The sequence below is a fragment of the Papaver somniferum genome, chromosome 11 (genome assembly GCF_003573695.1).
Source record: "Papaver somniferum cultivar HN1 chromosome 11, ASM357369v1, whole genome shotgun sequence".
NCBI lineage: Eukaryota > Viridiplantae > Streptophyta > Magnoliopsida > Ranunculales > Papaveraceae > Papaver > Papaver somniferum.
In genome coordinates, this window is record NC_039368.1 from 137,408,332 (window position 1) to 137,423,167 (window position 14,836).

At 36.5% G+C, this 14,836-nt stretch overlaps 3 protein-coding genes across 3 annotated transcripts; 1 reads left to right on the top strand and 2 right to left on the bottom strand.

Moving 5' to 3' along the window:
• Nucleotides 1-1,622: 1,622 nt before the first annotated feature.
• LOC113325298 lies at nt 1,623-4,701 on the bottom strand. Its single transcript, XM_026573498.1, has 6 exons — nt 4,434-4,701; nt 3,846-4,073; nt 3,443-3,738; nt 2,324-3,379; nt 1,999-2,206; nt 1,623-1,702 (listed from the first exon to the last, which is right to left on the bottom strand). The coding sequence occupies exons 1-6, from the start codon at nt 4,699-4,701 to the stop codon at nt 1,623-1,625; spliced, it is 2,136 nt and encodes a 711-aa protein (XP_026429283.1).
• An 801-nt stretch (nt 4,702-5,502) lies between these two features.
• Nucleotides 5,503-7,199, bottom strand: LOC113323848 (shikimate O-hydroxycinnamoyltransferase-like). The gene is made up of 2 exons (XM_026572189.1): nt 6,715-7,199; nt 5,503-6,473 (listed from the first exon to the last, which is right to left on the bottom strand). Exons 1-2 carry the CDS (start codon nt 7,123-7,125, stop codon nt 5,565-5,567), a joined length of 1,320 nt encoding a protein of 439 aa, XP_026427974.1. The 5' UTR covers nt 7,126-7,199; the 3' UTR covers nt 5,503-5,564.
• A 348-nt stretch (nt 7,200-7,547) lies between these two features.
• On the top strand, nt 7,548-9,226 carry LOC113324819 (1-aminocyclopropane-1-carboxylate oxidase homolog 1-like). Its single transcript, XM_026573109.1, has 3 exons — nt 7,548-8,254; nt 8,361-8,682; nt 8,817-9,226. The coding sequence occupies exons 1-3, from the start codon at nt 7,725-7,727 to the stop codon at nt 9,063-9,065; spliced, it is 1,101 nt and encodes a 366-aa protein (XP_026428894.1). The 5' UTR covers nt 7,548-7,724; the 3' UTR covers nt 9,066-9,226.
• The last annotated feature ends 5,610 nt before the right edge of the window (nt 9,227-14,836 follow it).

Genomic DNA, 14,836 nt, shown 5'->3' on the forward strand with positions numbered 1-14,836 from the left:
GTTAAAACCCTTTTTCTTTGGGGTTAGCAACCAAGAACGAAAGCAAGTAAATAACTGAGTTTTCTTAATTGAATGCTGAATACAATCGTTAGCTAAGTATTTATATCTTAAGAAACTTCAGTAGCAAGTAATGCAAACTAGGAAACTTAAACACGCAAAACTAATAAAGAGAAGTCTAACTAAACCAGGAAACTAGCAGGCTAAAATAAGTAAAGAGTATTTAAGGAAACAAAGAAAGGTGTTAGTGTCGTAACATCCCACCACGCCTGAAAAATGGCTTATCCTCAAGCTACAAAATCTGGAAAACGCATGAGTAACTCATCCGCATCTTCCCAAGTAGCATATTCCACAGCACGATCTTTCCAATGAATCAACCATTGAGTACCAGCTTTGTTGTCTTTCTTAAACATTTTTCGATCCAGAACAGAAGTAGGTTCCCACTTATCATAGTCGACGATAGTAGGTAAAACAGTCTCAATAGTAACAGAAGATCCAAGCTTTAACTTCAGTTGTGAAACGTGAAAAACTGGATGAATACGGCTTTTTGCTGGCAATTGCAACTTATAAGCAACTTCTCCAATGCGTTCAATGACACGAAAAGGACCATAATACTTAGGAGAAATCTTGGTGAACGGTTGAGAAGATACTGATGATTGTCTATAGGGTTGCAAACGTAAAAATACCCAATCATTGATGTTAAATCTCCTTTCGCTACGATGAGCATCAGCATAAGTCTTCATCCGAGATTGAGCATCTTGAAGATGAAACTTAAGTATCTTTAGTGTACGATCTCTAGCTCGTAAAATTACATCAACATCATGCACAGTTGTAGAACCAGTAAGATAACTAGAGATTGTTGGTGGAGTTCTACTATACACAGCTTGGTATGGAGACATATTAATGGCAGAATGGTGACTGGTATTGTACCACCATTCGGCCCATGGAAACCACTTTACCCATTCAGATGGTTTGACACTTGCAAAACACCTAAGATAACATTCTAGAGTTCGATTAGTTACCTCGGTTTGATCATCTGATTGTGGATGGTAGGCAGTGCTGCGGCATAGTTGGTTATTATGCATTGCAATAAAGGCTTCCCAAAAATTGCTCATGAATATGGGATCACGATCACTAACAATAATTTTCGGCATTCCATGCAGACGAACGATTTCTCGAACAAAAATGGTTGCAATGTCAGCAGTTGTATATGGATGCACAAGAGCAATAAAATGTGCATATTTTGACAATCTATCAATCACCACCAATATTGAAGTTTTACGGTTGGAAGCAGGAAAACTATCAATAAAATCCATTGACACATCTAACCAAATATAAGTGGGAATAGTCAAAGGCTGCAACAATCCTGGTGGTGATACGACTTCAGCTTTGTTCCTCTGACAAACATGGCAGTGAGAAACAAAATTTTTAACTGACTTTTTTAATCCTCTCCAATAAAAATTATGTTGAATTCCTTTGTATGTTCGAAGGAATCCTGAGTGACCGCCTAAGGGAGTAGAATGGAACTCATGTAAGAGTTTAGCACACCAGTCAGATGTTGGTTTGACTACAATGCGTCCATTGTATCTTAAGACATCATTAAGAAGAGAGTAATTTGGCTTACATTAAGGAATGTGCCGTAACTCTTCAATTAAATCTCCTAATTCTTGATCACCATTAGTCTCTTGAATGATTTCAGTAACCCCTGCAAATACTAGAGAAGTCATAGCATTGAATGCTAAACCAGGATTTCAAGAAAGGGCATCAGCTGCAATATTTTCTTTCCCTTTACGAAAAATTATCTCATAATCATATCAAGAAGTTTAGAAACCAATTTCTGCTGCTCAATTGAGGATATACGCTGGTCCAGAAAGTACTTCAAACTATGATGATTAGTGTAAATTTTAAAATGCCTTCCCAATAAATATGGTCTCCACCTTTGGACTGCAGACACAATTGCAAATATCTCCTTATCATAAATAGAGAGATTAAGATTCTTACCTGCCAATGCTTTGCTATAATAAGCAATTGTTCGACCAGTTTGCATTAAAACAGCTCCCGAACAAGTTCCTGATGCATCACATTCTAGATAAAATTCTTTTGTAATGTCAGGAAGTATCAAAACAGGTGTAGTTGTTAATGCATGTTGCAATGATCGAAAAGAAGAAGTAGCTTCCTCAGTCCATAAGAATGCATCCTTTTTCAACAGCTGTGTTAAAGGTGCACATATCTTACCAAAATCCTTTACAAATTTTCTGTAATACCCTTCCAATCCAAGAAATCCTCTTAGACTTTTAACTGTAGTAGGTAGTGGTCAAGAGAGTACACTGTCAATCTTATCTTGCTCAACTGCAACTCCTTCAGAGGAGATGACATGGACAAGGTATCCCACTGATGGTTGTGCAAAAGTGCACTTTGGTTCTTTAACAAATAGCTGATGCTTACGAAGTATTTCAGACACCAAAGATAAGTGTTTAATGTGATCTTGCATATTGGAGCTATAGATTAATATATCATCCAAAAAAACGAGAAAAAACTTCCTCAAATATGGTCTGAATATATGATTCATCAATCTTTGGAATGTAGCTGGCGCATTAGAGAGCCTAAAAGGCATGACAAGAAACTCATAGTGACCATCATGAGTTCGAAATGCCGTTTTAGGAATATCAGGTCCATATAAAAGTATTTGATAGTAGCCAGAACGTAAATCAAGCTTAGTGAAGATAACAACACCGTGAAGTTCATCTAACAATTCGTCTACCATAGGGATAGGATAAAGATCTTTAATTGTCAACTTGTTTAAAGCCCTGTAATCCACACACATTCTCCATGACCCATCTTTTTTACGAACCATTGATACGGGTGAAGAGAATGGACTAGAACTTGGACGTATGAAACCAACTTGCTTGAGTTCCAAAACAATCTTCTCAATCTCATCCTTTTGAAAATGTGAATATCTATATGGACGAACATTAACAGGAGCAGAATCTGGTAGTAATGGAATGCGATGATCATGTAGTCTTGTCGGAGGAAGAGAAGTTGGTGTTGCAAACACATCTTTAAAGGTAGATACCAACCTCTTAATTGCAGGGTTTTCAATTGAAGGAGTAATTAATGTAGAATTATGTACTGCAATTAATTGTAGAAAGAACCCATAAACCTCTTTACGTAGCAATTTCTGCATGGGAGCAGTATCCAAGACCATCATTGCAGAAGAGTTATTACCAACTAGTTGAATGTCTGCGCCGTCATATTTAAACTTCATTAATAATTTTTCAAAATCCCATTGAATAGGTCCTAACTTGCGTAACCATTGAACCCCTAAAACCGCGTCGCATCCACTAACATCCAAGACATGGAAATCAATTGAAAATATGTTATTCTACAGTTGAATTGGTATGTTTACACATGTTCCTTGAGTGTGTGTATGGACACCATCACGCACTGTAACACGAAGAGAAGTATCTTTGGATTGAATGTGATAACCACATTGTTTGATAAACGATGCGTTAATAAAATTGTGAGTAGAACCAGAGTCTACTAGAACTGTAATTGGATTAGCTTTAGAAAAACCTGTAATACGCATTATATTAGGAAAGGGAGAACCCATGAGTGAATTCAGATAAATAAAAGGAACATCCTCAACCTTAGAATCATCCTCCGCTGGATTATTAACTTCAGACGCAGAAAAAGAATCCACAGCGTGTATGGCAAGTTCTGTTGTAGGTTCCTCATAGTTAACTGAGGATTAACACATATATGATTTGGTTTGTATGGCTGATCACACTTGAATCAAATATCCTTAGCTCGTTTTTCTCTTTGTTCTTCTGGTGATAATCTCCTATAACCCTGAGGAAAAGTTGGCTGTTGTCGTTGAGCCAGTTGAGGTGTACTTGGACCTATGAATGGAGGTGGACGATATGGCGGTCTGGGAACAAACTTGGTAGCAGCATAAGCTTCTTCATGATGTATTGCCTTAGTATAGGCCTCATCCAAGGTTTGTGGTGCAAGCAGTTTAACCACAGACCGAATATGGGGTTTAAGGGATCGAATAAAACAACTTATCAAATAATCTTCTGGAAATTCAACAAAGTTCAGTAATTTTTCGAACTCAGAGATATGTTGATGAACCGTACCTTTTTGATCCATGGTACTAATGGCTAGGCGAGCATCAACAAACTTTTCAGGATTAAATCGAGCACGAATTAAGTTGCAGAATTCTAGCCATGTTGTCACAACAACTCTGGTGCGCTTCCGTCGATACCAAATATTGGCCTCTCCTTTTAGACGTGCACAAGCAACAATGATTTTGAGAGCATCAGATTTATTATATACACCAAAGTATTGGTCAGCATTGAAGATCCAGCCATCAGGATCCTCACCATTGAAAGTAGGAAACTTAATATTAACTGAATTAGGTCACAGTTGTTGATTACCCGGAGGTGGTGGAGGAGGTGCAGCGCCATTATTTGGATGATTGGGAGGGAAAAATTCTGTAAATAGAGTACGCAAGGATGTAGTGAGCTTATCAGCAAGATCAATTCTTTCTTGTTCTTTACGCGAAAGTCTTTCGGCTGCCTTCTGATTCTGCGTATTCTCATCAAGAACATAGAAGTTGGTGATAGTTTCGATAAGAACATCCAACTTGTCCGTAACACCAGTAATACTAATTTGTAAAGCAGCTAAATCATCGGTATAAGTCATCGAGAAGGGAAAAAATATTTGGTGTATTTTTGATCGAAAACGACTCTGATCCAGATGTTAGGGTACTAGACTTCTAACACAGGATGTCAAGCAAAAACTATAAGAACCAGGTAAAACCTTTTTTCTTTGGGGTTAGCAACCAAGAACGAAAGCAAGTAAGTAACTGAGTTTTCTTAATTGAATGCTGAATACAATCGTTAGCTAAATATTTATAGCTTAAGAAACTTAAGTGGCAAGCAATGCAAACTAGGAAACTTAAACACGCAAAACTAATAAAGAAAAGTCTAACTAAACCAGGAAACTAGCAGGCTAAAATAAGTAAACAGAGTCTTCACCAATCTCCTCATGGTGGCTGCCTTGCTTTATCCTTCCCCTTGTTTTCTCACGGCAGCAAAACGTCCTCTTTGTTTTGCTCGCACGCTATACCTTCTTGTTTACACGAACAAGAGATTTATAGAATTCTCGTTTCCTTTTCCTAACCTATCTAGGCAGCTCCTAGCTAGCTCCCCCTTATTTGATAATGGATATCTGATTGTTGGCCAAGAATACGAATCGTGTTGGCCAGTGTTCGAATCGTGTTGGCTAGTTTTTTTAAAACCTAGGCCTGTACATGGCCTTTAAGATCATGCAAGGACTAAGTTATGGTCAAAAATTTAAGCTTAGAATCTTGAATACCGAGGTATTATTCGATTCTTAGGATACATAAAACATTTTCGAAATTGATGACTAGAAAACAAGCATGTGGGCTAAATCTCCTGAGCCGCAAAGTAGCTCTTTGTCTTCTGAAACCAGACAGTTTTGATGACAGTAATCTTTTATTTTATTTTATTTTATTCTTTTTTATGACGGTATCATCTTATGGTTTAAAAATCGTACACGACCTTCTTGAAGCGTTTCATATGGTCTGACTGCAACGAAATAGCCAACAATAAGCTTCCATCATTTACAGGGCTTGGTAACACATACGATAAGCCTTCACAACCGACTCCACCTGGACCGGCGAATATCGGTCGACCCCATCCAAAGTCTGCATCATGTAAACCTATCCAAACCCAATTGGTGATCGCGATATTTGGGCCTCGGAAGGTATGGGCACCACGGGCAAGAGTTTTTACATCTCGCTGAAGTTCGAGATAATCAACAGCGGAGCGTAGATACTCATCGTCCATCCTCAAAATTGCATCATGAATCCTACCAGCTGCATATGTTAGCGGTTTCGAAACTAGGTCACCTGACACAGCAATTGGTGTAGCATTGAAAAGAACGTTTCCAAAATAATTGGGGGGCAGAGGAGGACGCAGTCTGGATCGTCCATTTGTCACAATGTACAATTTTGTTTCTTGATCAACCGGAATGTCGCGTGCCCTACAGGCGGATCTCCAGACGTGGGAGGCAAGCATTTCATAAGAACTATAGTTAACTGCAACGTTGTCACCCTCTTTGGATTTGGATTTGAGTGTGTTGAGCTGGTCTCGTGTAAATTTGAAGATGGCCACTACTGACGCTGGAGAACCCAGAGCTGGTTGGGAATTTGGAGAATCTGATGGTGTTTTCATGGGTGGAGGTGGTTGATACTCGACATGGTGGAACATCGGTGTTGGTGGGTCTCGTGCACGTAGAAGAGTTCGGTCGATGAAGGGTGGGATAGTTAGGTTGAGTCCGCGTGCCAAGTCAGACCACGAGTTAATGAAATGGAGACCTGATGGTCCATCAGCTAGATGGTGTTCCTTTCCAACTCCCAGTGAGACGCCTCCGCATTTGAAATGAGTAACCTAGCAATGTGTTAGCCAAAGTCTATGATTTTCATCATGCACGTCTTGGATAACATTTCTTATGTAAAACAGTAGGAAATATAGAAGAAATGAACGAAAAATAACATCATATATATATGTAAAAGAAATTTTTAACGTAAGTATAGCAAAAGAACAAAAACAGACTACAGAGACTCAAAGTGAAACGTTACCGTAACAGTAAGAAAATTGAAGTATAAAGAAAATGAAGCAACAAATGTACCTGTAAAACTAGGAGAGGGTATGAAGACATATCTCCAGAAAATTCGACCTTAGGAATAAGCTGTCTGAATTCCAGAGTAGGAGCAAAATCACCAAAGTCGTCAATAACGGAAGTTGTTTCAGCTACAACAAATAAAACACCTTCCCCATTACAATCGATTTCAACACGACCATTTTCATCTCTTCTTAGTCTACCAGCCACTGGGTAGAATGGCACAAGCACTTTACTTAATGCTTCTTTAAGAAAAGTAGAATCAAAGAAATTTGAAGCCCCATTTGATCTGTAAAAGTAGACACAAGGTGTGTGAAATTTTGGTGCCACCACTAGGTCTAAATTTGAGTTCCATAGGATCCGCTGTGGAGTTTTCTCGGCTGGCCGAACCATAGTCGATTCCTTTATGTTGATTTTCATCACTTCTATTAATTTCGTTCTTCTTAATTTCAACTTGTTAACTCCTGCTAGGAAAACAGAATGCAAGAAATAATCAGTGCGTAGGTTATAGTACAAAAATGCAATCTTTATATATAATGACGAAACCAAGAATTAAGGGCAATTAGAACATGAGAAAAATATGATCACTAAACCACCAAATGGTCCAAACTATCGGCATCGTAGAAGTTACCAACCGCTAATTTCATTAGACCAATTAATCACCCCCAATAGCTAGAGAACAATAATTCTGCTTTGCCCACTGGTCAAACCAACCGCTAAGAGTTTTGCCAACCGTTATTCTCATACGATTGACACAAGTATTATAGTTGAACTGGCCATTCCATGTTTTGCAATTCATTTTGACGCTTAAAGATTATTTGTGTGCCACTGCCATCACACCACTTCTCTCGCTTGATCTCTTTCGTAAGAAGAGTAGGTCTCTATTTGTATCTATAAAGACCACTCTTCATTCACCAATTCTCTTCACCCGAATAATATTCTCTATAATTTCCTCTTGCAATTTCAACATCCTAATATTTTGATAGTTTCTACTGCATACCATTCTACAATCATCAAATATGGGGAGTGACCAACCAGGAGAACCCCACCTTTATGACCGAAACAAAGAGTTGAAGGCCTTCGATGAAACAAAAGCTGGTGTCAAAGGAATAGTTGATGCGGGAATTGAAAAAATTCCTAGAATGTTTGTCCGGACACAAGATGAGTTCACTGAGGACTTGCCATATACAGTGGTCAGTGGGGATCAGTTTCAGCTTCCAGTTGTTGACCTCCAGGACATTGATAGTCGACGTAACGAGATTATCGATGAAATCAGGCGTGCAACGATGACTTGGGGATTCTTTCAATTGGTGAATCATGGAATACCTGTAAGTGTGACCAATGAAATGATCGAAGGAACACGTAGATTTCACGAGGGGGATATAGAGGTGAAGAAACAGTTATACGTGAGAGACCTCAGCACAATAGTACATTATGATAGCAACTTTGATCTTTACCAATCAAGATCTGCTAATTGGAAGGATACCTTTCGATGTCGTTTGTTAAATCCAGATCCTATAGATCCCCAACTAATTCCTTCTACTTGTCGGTAAGTAACGTAAGTTTATGTAGTATGTGCACATTTAATAACTTTTCTCTTTTTCGTTGCCCAAGTCTATATGGATCGATCTCTAACACCTCTGAATGTCAAACAGAGACATAATAGTTGAGTACTGGAAGCATATTGTGAATCTAGGAAATACTCTTGCTGAGTTATTTTCTGAGGCTCTAGGTCTAAGCAAGGACCACCTTAAAGGCATGGACTGTACAAAATACTTGACACTCGCGGCGCACTATGCTCCAGCATGCCCTGAGCCTGAACTGACCATGGGTTCAACGAAGCATTCAGACCAAAGTTTCTTCACGATACTTCTCAATGATCATATTCCTGGACTACAGGTTCTTCATCAGAATCACTGGGTCAATGTCAAACCCATCCATGGAGCCTTAACTATAAACGTTGGCGATATAATGCAGGTAACTGTGTCCCTAGCAAGTGGATTTTCATTTATTTGAGATTTACAAAACTAGCTAGGTACGGTGTATCACATAAAAACATCTTTTGTCTTTAATTATTTTATTATTTTCTTTCTTGTGTCCATTTCATGCAGCTCTTAAGCAATGACAAATATAAAAGCTCGCAGCATAGGGTAGTTGCAAACCATGTCGGACCAAGAATATCAGTAGCGTGCTTTTACAGAGCAAGTGTGGAAAAACCTACACTGCTGTATCCAATAAAGGAACTAATATCGGAAAGTAATCCCCCTGTATACAAAGAAATAACATTTGAAGAGTTTGTCAAGTATTCCCATTCTAGAAGTCCCGATGGCGTTTCCACCCTGGACCATTTTAAGGTTTGAGCACTACTTGGGTGATGGCAATGTATGTGTTTTTCTTCCGACGTTGTCTCTCATGTAATGGGAGACGCAATAAACCTAAGTAATATGTATTTGTTTGATTGTTTGTAATTGTTTGAGTTATGCTTCATAAAATAAAAAAGAGTAATGGTTTGTGTTAAATATACGATGGAAATGGACCTTTTTTTTTTTTTTATCAAACCACAAGTATTTCATTCCACAAGAAACATTTACATGATGGTTTGAAAGAGAAACAAGTACATCATAAAATGAAACAAATAGAAAGAAAGATACAAAACGTAAATTAACCACGAAGAGAAAGAGCGATTTACCATGATAGCACGAATCTTGTATTTTGGGATTGGAGAAGAAACAATACTCCAAATTACAATTCGACCATTTAGATAGATTCTCGTCAAATATGATTTCCAAACAATTATATTTTCTTGTAACCAGAAGTTAAAATTAAAGATGAAACCTCGCGGATGTCGTGTAAGATTTAAAAACTTGTTCAAAAAGGGTTCACACGATCCCTCTTGGCCTCAGGGTTTTCCACAGAAAGTGTAGAACAATTATCAGAAAATAGGTCATTTGCCCAGATGGACGAGTAAACTTTCCACCTGGGTCAAATGGACGGGAGATATTTTTATTTGAAACAACCAGAATACCCTTCCTCCATTACATTACCATCGACTCTTTCTTTTCTCTCCACCACCTTTAAGAAAACCCTAGCAGTTACACCACCGTTTCCCTTTCTCCTCCGTCTGTGTTTATCCATCACAACCATTGATATCGATTTCTCCAGCTTCTGCTTACCAACACCGACATCAACAGTATCAACGTCTTTGTAAATATCATCAAATTCGGTATTATCGGTCGTTGTACTTGAAATTGAAGACACCATCGTTGAAATTGGTTTCTCCGTCATCTTCAAAACACCAACACCAACTCCAGTATGAAAAATTTATAGCCTAATTAGGATTTGAATCGGTCGATTTCATGAAATATCTCGTAGAACTCGTAAGTTTTTCAAACCCTAACTTTGTTTTGATTTTATTTTCTGAATTGTAATGGACTTAATGATTATATATATTGGATGAAAATGGTTTGCATTTGGTTATGTGTGTTGTATGGGAAAAATATCACAAGCAGAAGTTAATTCTCCATTTTCGAAGTCATGTTGTACAGGTGTTTGTAAGAATGCCAAATTGGGTAGAAGATGAAACCGGTTTTCATCCTGTCCAAAATTATTTTCGTTAGAGTGTGCAGGTTGGATATTTCTTTTTCGTCATAATATATATGAAGAATGAAACCAGTTTCCCCCTGACCAAAAGTTTGTTTCTTTTTTCGGAATATGAAGGATGAAACCAGTTTCACACTGGATAAAAAATCCGTATTTTTCATAATATGCAAGATGAAACTGGTTTCACCCTGGCCAATAATCTGTTGATGGAAAAAAAAATTCATAACATTTTTGGAAGAATGTCTGAGTGATTTTGTATGATATATATATCATCTCTACAGCTAAAATGTAATCCATATAGCATTACCTAGTTAGCTAAATGTGATCCATATATCATCTCTACAATTAGGTTAAGCAAGATGAAACTGGTTTCACCCTGGCCAATAATCTGTTGATGGAAAAAAAAATTCATAACATTTTTGGAAGAATGTCTGAGTGATTTTGTATGATATATATATCATCTCTACAGCTAAAATGTAATCCATATAGCATTACCTAGTTAGCTAAATGTGATCCATATATCATCTCTACAATTAGGTTAAGCATATATCACTAAGCCTAGCGAGTAACAAATTTTTCTTGTACTTGGAATGTTACTGAGAAACTATGGCCTTAAAATGTGACAAAATATTATAGTGTATGTGGATTCTGGGGCATAAACCTATCTTATGTACTTGTTTGGTTTTGCATTACGTAATCGGGTAATGTGATTCATATAATGTCTCCAAAGATGACATGCAGAAACTGGTTTTCATCTAGTTCTAGTATAGGTTGTAACTAGTTTTCATATAGATTTAAAAAATGATGTAACTAGTTTCTATATAAATTGTTGCAGGAAGCAATAACAACAGGAGTGTTGAATTAAGAGCCAAGAATAAGCATGATGTGAACATGGATGGTGAATCAAGCATAAGGAGTATGCATGATGTTAACGGGGTTGGAACATGGATGAGAAAAATTGGATAAAAAAGAAACTAAATGAAGTTTATAACATATGAAGTTGTTGGAAGTTGAACGATAATTAAAACCGTTGATGTCATTAGGTTGTTTAGCAAATAGGTCGCTAGAAAAACCTATTGATGTAGTTTAAGCTTGGATTTTTGTTTGTAAAACTTTCTTTGTATATATATGTATATGAATGCATGTAGCTTAATTGCAAGTCAATTAAATATGAAATATTTTTACTTAAACTAGCATATACTTCGAGTTGTCAGTAATTTCAGATAATCTTCTCTCAGAATATGTATAATGAAACTAGATACATCCTAGCAGACAATATTTTTTTTTGCAGAATGTACATGATGAAAATGGTTTCATCCTGGCAAAAAAAATGTTTTTGTGAGTTTGTGCAGGATGGATATGTTTTTTTTTCTTTTGAATATGCAGGATGAAACCAGTTTCACCCTGACCAAAAAATCTTTTTTTTTCAAAATATGAAGGATGAAACTAGTTTCGTTCAAGTCTAATCTTTGTTATACCTTGAATTCATTCAAGCTTTTTCCAGAAAAATTGAAAGGCATATACAATTAAGCAACTAACAAAAGTCATTAAGATACACTTTTTTGAATGTGTCAAAATAAATACTAGTTGCAATACTGACATACAAATTAATGTACTTATAAACTTCAAAAAAAGTCCCTCGTGATTTACAAATACACTTCATAGATAACCATCGAACCATGGTTATGGTGCAGTCGAGAAGCTGCAGCTGTTCATGTTGTTTTGCTTCCTGAACTCGACCAAAACTTCACATACTCAACCCACTTTACTGTCAAAATACATTCTGTAAACACAAGCTCTAAACATTTTCAGTTGTTCAAACACAACAAACCAATTAGCTGCAACATATGGTGCACTCAACTACAATTTCCCTGTTACTTCAGTAATTTTCTCAAACACTTGCAGGGTGTTACTCTGGTAATGGTGAGATAACTACTCTGCTGATTTTATGCCCAACACAATACTTTCCATGCAATTATTTCAATTCAATTCCAACACAAACATTCAAATGATTTTAGATCATGTTCTCTTGCTATCATTTGAGTTTGAACAAAACCCAACTCCTGATTCTTCTCAAACTCTCAAATACACCACTTTAATCTCAACTATTTAGTTTAAATATTGCTAGAATCAAACTGTGTATCGAAATTTGTTCAAAATACTAAAATCAAACTTACCGATTTACATAGAGGTTGGAGAAAAGTATAATACTAAATCGAACGACGATTGAAACAAGAAATTGAAGATTGAATTCTTCAGACTGGAGCTCCTTACTGTTAACATGAAACCAATTTTTTTTGTCTACAGATGAGTTTACAGACTAACACCAACACCACACCACTACCCATTCTCTGAATAAAAAAGCTTGTTCTTATTTGGATAGAAGGTTTAACATTTCAAGAAGACAAAGGGCATAATGGTCTATTCCAGTTAATTAATAAACAAAATCATGGGTAGAATATCCAAAATGGATAATTGAATAGTATTTTTTTGATTCAAGTCCATATAAATAGTATCAAAATGTACAAGTCTGTTTCACTCATGAATTGTTGATTTTGGTCTTTTTAACCAATTTTGTGAATAGTTATTTATCTAATTGGCTTTTTATTAGGCAGTTTATTCAATATTAATATTACCATTATAGTGTATTTCAATAACATTGGTTACTGCTGATCGCTTGGTTTTTATTACAACGCATGTTAATTTAAGTACTTTCTCATTTATTACTTTATCATTGAGCTTAGAGCAAACTATTAAATTAAGACGTTATGTGAATATTTGTTGAAAAATTTGTACAAAGTCAACTTCTTCTTTTCTTTTCTTGAAAAAAATGCAAGTCTCAAATATATTTGACCATAAGTGTCCGATTTAGATCGAGAGGGATTGCTGGAAAATACCGACAACTTCAAAGATCTCAAAGATTTCAAACAAACAACATGGATATTCAACCACTTAACATCACATTCAAATTCACTTAACATCACAGGCTCAATCCTAATTTGGAAAGTGGTAATTGAATATTTGTCCCTACTTTTATGGGCCTTCGTAAATCCCCTTGTAAAACAATAATTATGCCCCTCACCTTCCCGAAAGAGATCCCACTAATCATTAATTCCGAGTTTACCCTCCCTCCCTATATGTGAATGAAGTTATCTCCTTTCATTAGATCTTAACGCTCGGTTTGTCTTCTCTCTCTATTCCTCTTTCAGCTATCACCACCGCCACCACAGCGACTACCTCTGCCACTACCACCTCCGCGCGCCGTCAACAGATAGAATCCATTATTATTCGTTTATTATTACCTTTGAAATCTGAAGATCTAAAAATGATAACAAAAATCATTTTGGTTTGGTTGGAGTTCATCGATAGATCGAGAGATTTTTATTTAGTTTTCGATTTTTGGTAACTCAAGTGAGAAGATTTCAAAATTTAGTATAATTGAAGCTTAATAACTGATCTATTAGATACGAATTCATGTTTTAGGTATTGATTGTTTCCCAATTTCTCGAATCTTGGCTAATTTTGTGGTTTTTAGATGTGACAGGAATTCGAGGCATATGTTTTTGCGTGAATGCTATTGAGATTGTGTGTGCTAATTTGTTATTTACAAGGTACTGATCATGGTGAGATGGAGGGAAATGAAGAAAATATTGAAAAATGAAGGTGAGTTTGATTCTTTTCCATGTATGGATAAGTATGTGGTTATGAAATTCGTATTTTTGTGCTTTTTAAAATTTTTGTTTTATGGGTGTGGTAGTGATATGGTGTTAGAATCAGTGGTGGGATGATTGTGTCATGACTTCTCGGAAATGCATACCCTGACAAAGCAATCATGAAAATGCATCCTCAATAAGGCAGCATGGAAAGTAGGATTACATGAAATATATGTAGCGACTGTCTTGTGAATAATAGACTCTGCCTTGGAGCATGACTTCACGTAGAAATCCAATTTCAGACCTTGTCCACTAGTAGTGTCTACGACAAGAAAAACAAGCATTAATACAGACAAATATTTTAGAGTACTAGCCATGACTGTTTGATGCTTAAGGAGTTAACAGAAAATATCGCAGTAGAGAAATGAAATGAAATTGAAATGATAATAGTGGTGGTGATGAAGTTGATGACTATTCGTCATTTATATATAGTACTTCCATGGGGTTTGAAACTTTAGTAAATTCTTTGAATGTGTTAAAATGGAAGTGTTGTCATGATGTTGATTGAGTATAATTATCCTAATGTATAGGACTTTATAGATGCTTGGATTATGCTTGTATTTTAAAGGCTTGAATTTTATAGATGCAAATTCTTCGAATGTTGATTTTGTGCTGCAATGGTAGCATGACTGACTCCGTGTCAAATGATGCATGTTCGACTCACGCCAAGTTCACTCCATTTACATAGATCAGCTTTCATTGTTGATCCAATTTAGAAGATGTCGTCAAAGGTATATCACAACTCTTTTAATAGAAAAAGAACATTGAGAAAAAAGGGTTCCTTATAAAGGGAAAGACAATCCACTGGAGTTCAACCA

What these genes read in the sequence shown, in the direction of transcription:
- LOC113325298 (XM_026573498.1), bottom strand. Translation starts at nt 4,701, where the DNA reads ATGACTTATACCGATGATTTAGCTGCTTTACAAATTAGTATTACTGGT. An exon ending in ACAGCCAACTTTTCCTCAGG is followed by an intron (nt 3,739 to 3,845) that starts GTTATAGGAGAT and finishes GTTAATCCTCAG; the next exon opens with TTAACTATGAGGAACCTACA. An exon ending in TTATAGCAAAGCATTGGCAG is followed by an intron (nt 1,703 to 1,998) that starts GTAAGAATCTTA and finishes TAGTATTTGCAG; the next exon opens with GGGTTACTGAAATCATTCAA.
- LOC113323848 (XM_026572189.1), bottom strand. Translation starts at nt 7,125, where the DNA reads ATGAAAATCAACATAAAGGAATCGACTATGGTTCGGCCAGCCGAGAAA. An exon ending in ACCCTCTCCTAGTTTTACAG is followed by an intron (nt 6,474 to 6,714) that starts GTACATTTGTTG and finishes ACACATTGCTAG; the next exon opens with GTTACTCATTTCAAATGCGG.
- LOC113324819 (XM_026573109.1), top strand. Translation starts at nt 7,725, where the DNA reads ATGGGGAGTGACCAACCAGGAGAACCCCACCTTTATGACCGAAACAAA. An exon ending in CTAATTCCTTCTACTTGTCG is followed by an intron (nt 8,255 to 8,360) that starts GTAAGTAACGTA and finishes AATGTCAAACAG; the next exon opens with AGACATAATAGTTGAGTACT. An exon ending in ACGTTGGCGATATAATGCAG is followed by an intron (nt 8,683 to 8,816) that starts GTAACTGTGTCC and finishes CATTTCATGCAG; the next exon opens with CTCTTAAGCAATGACAAATA.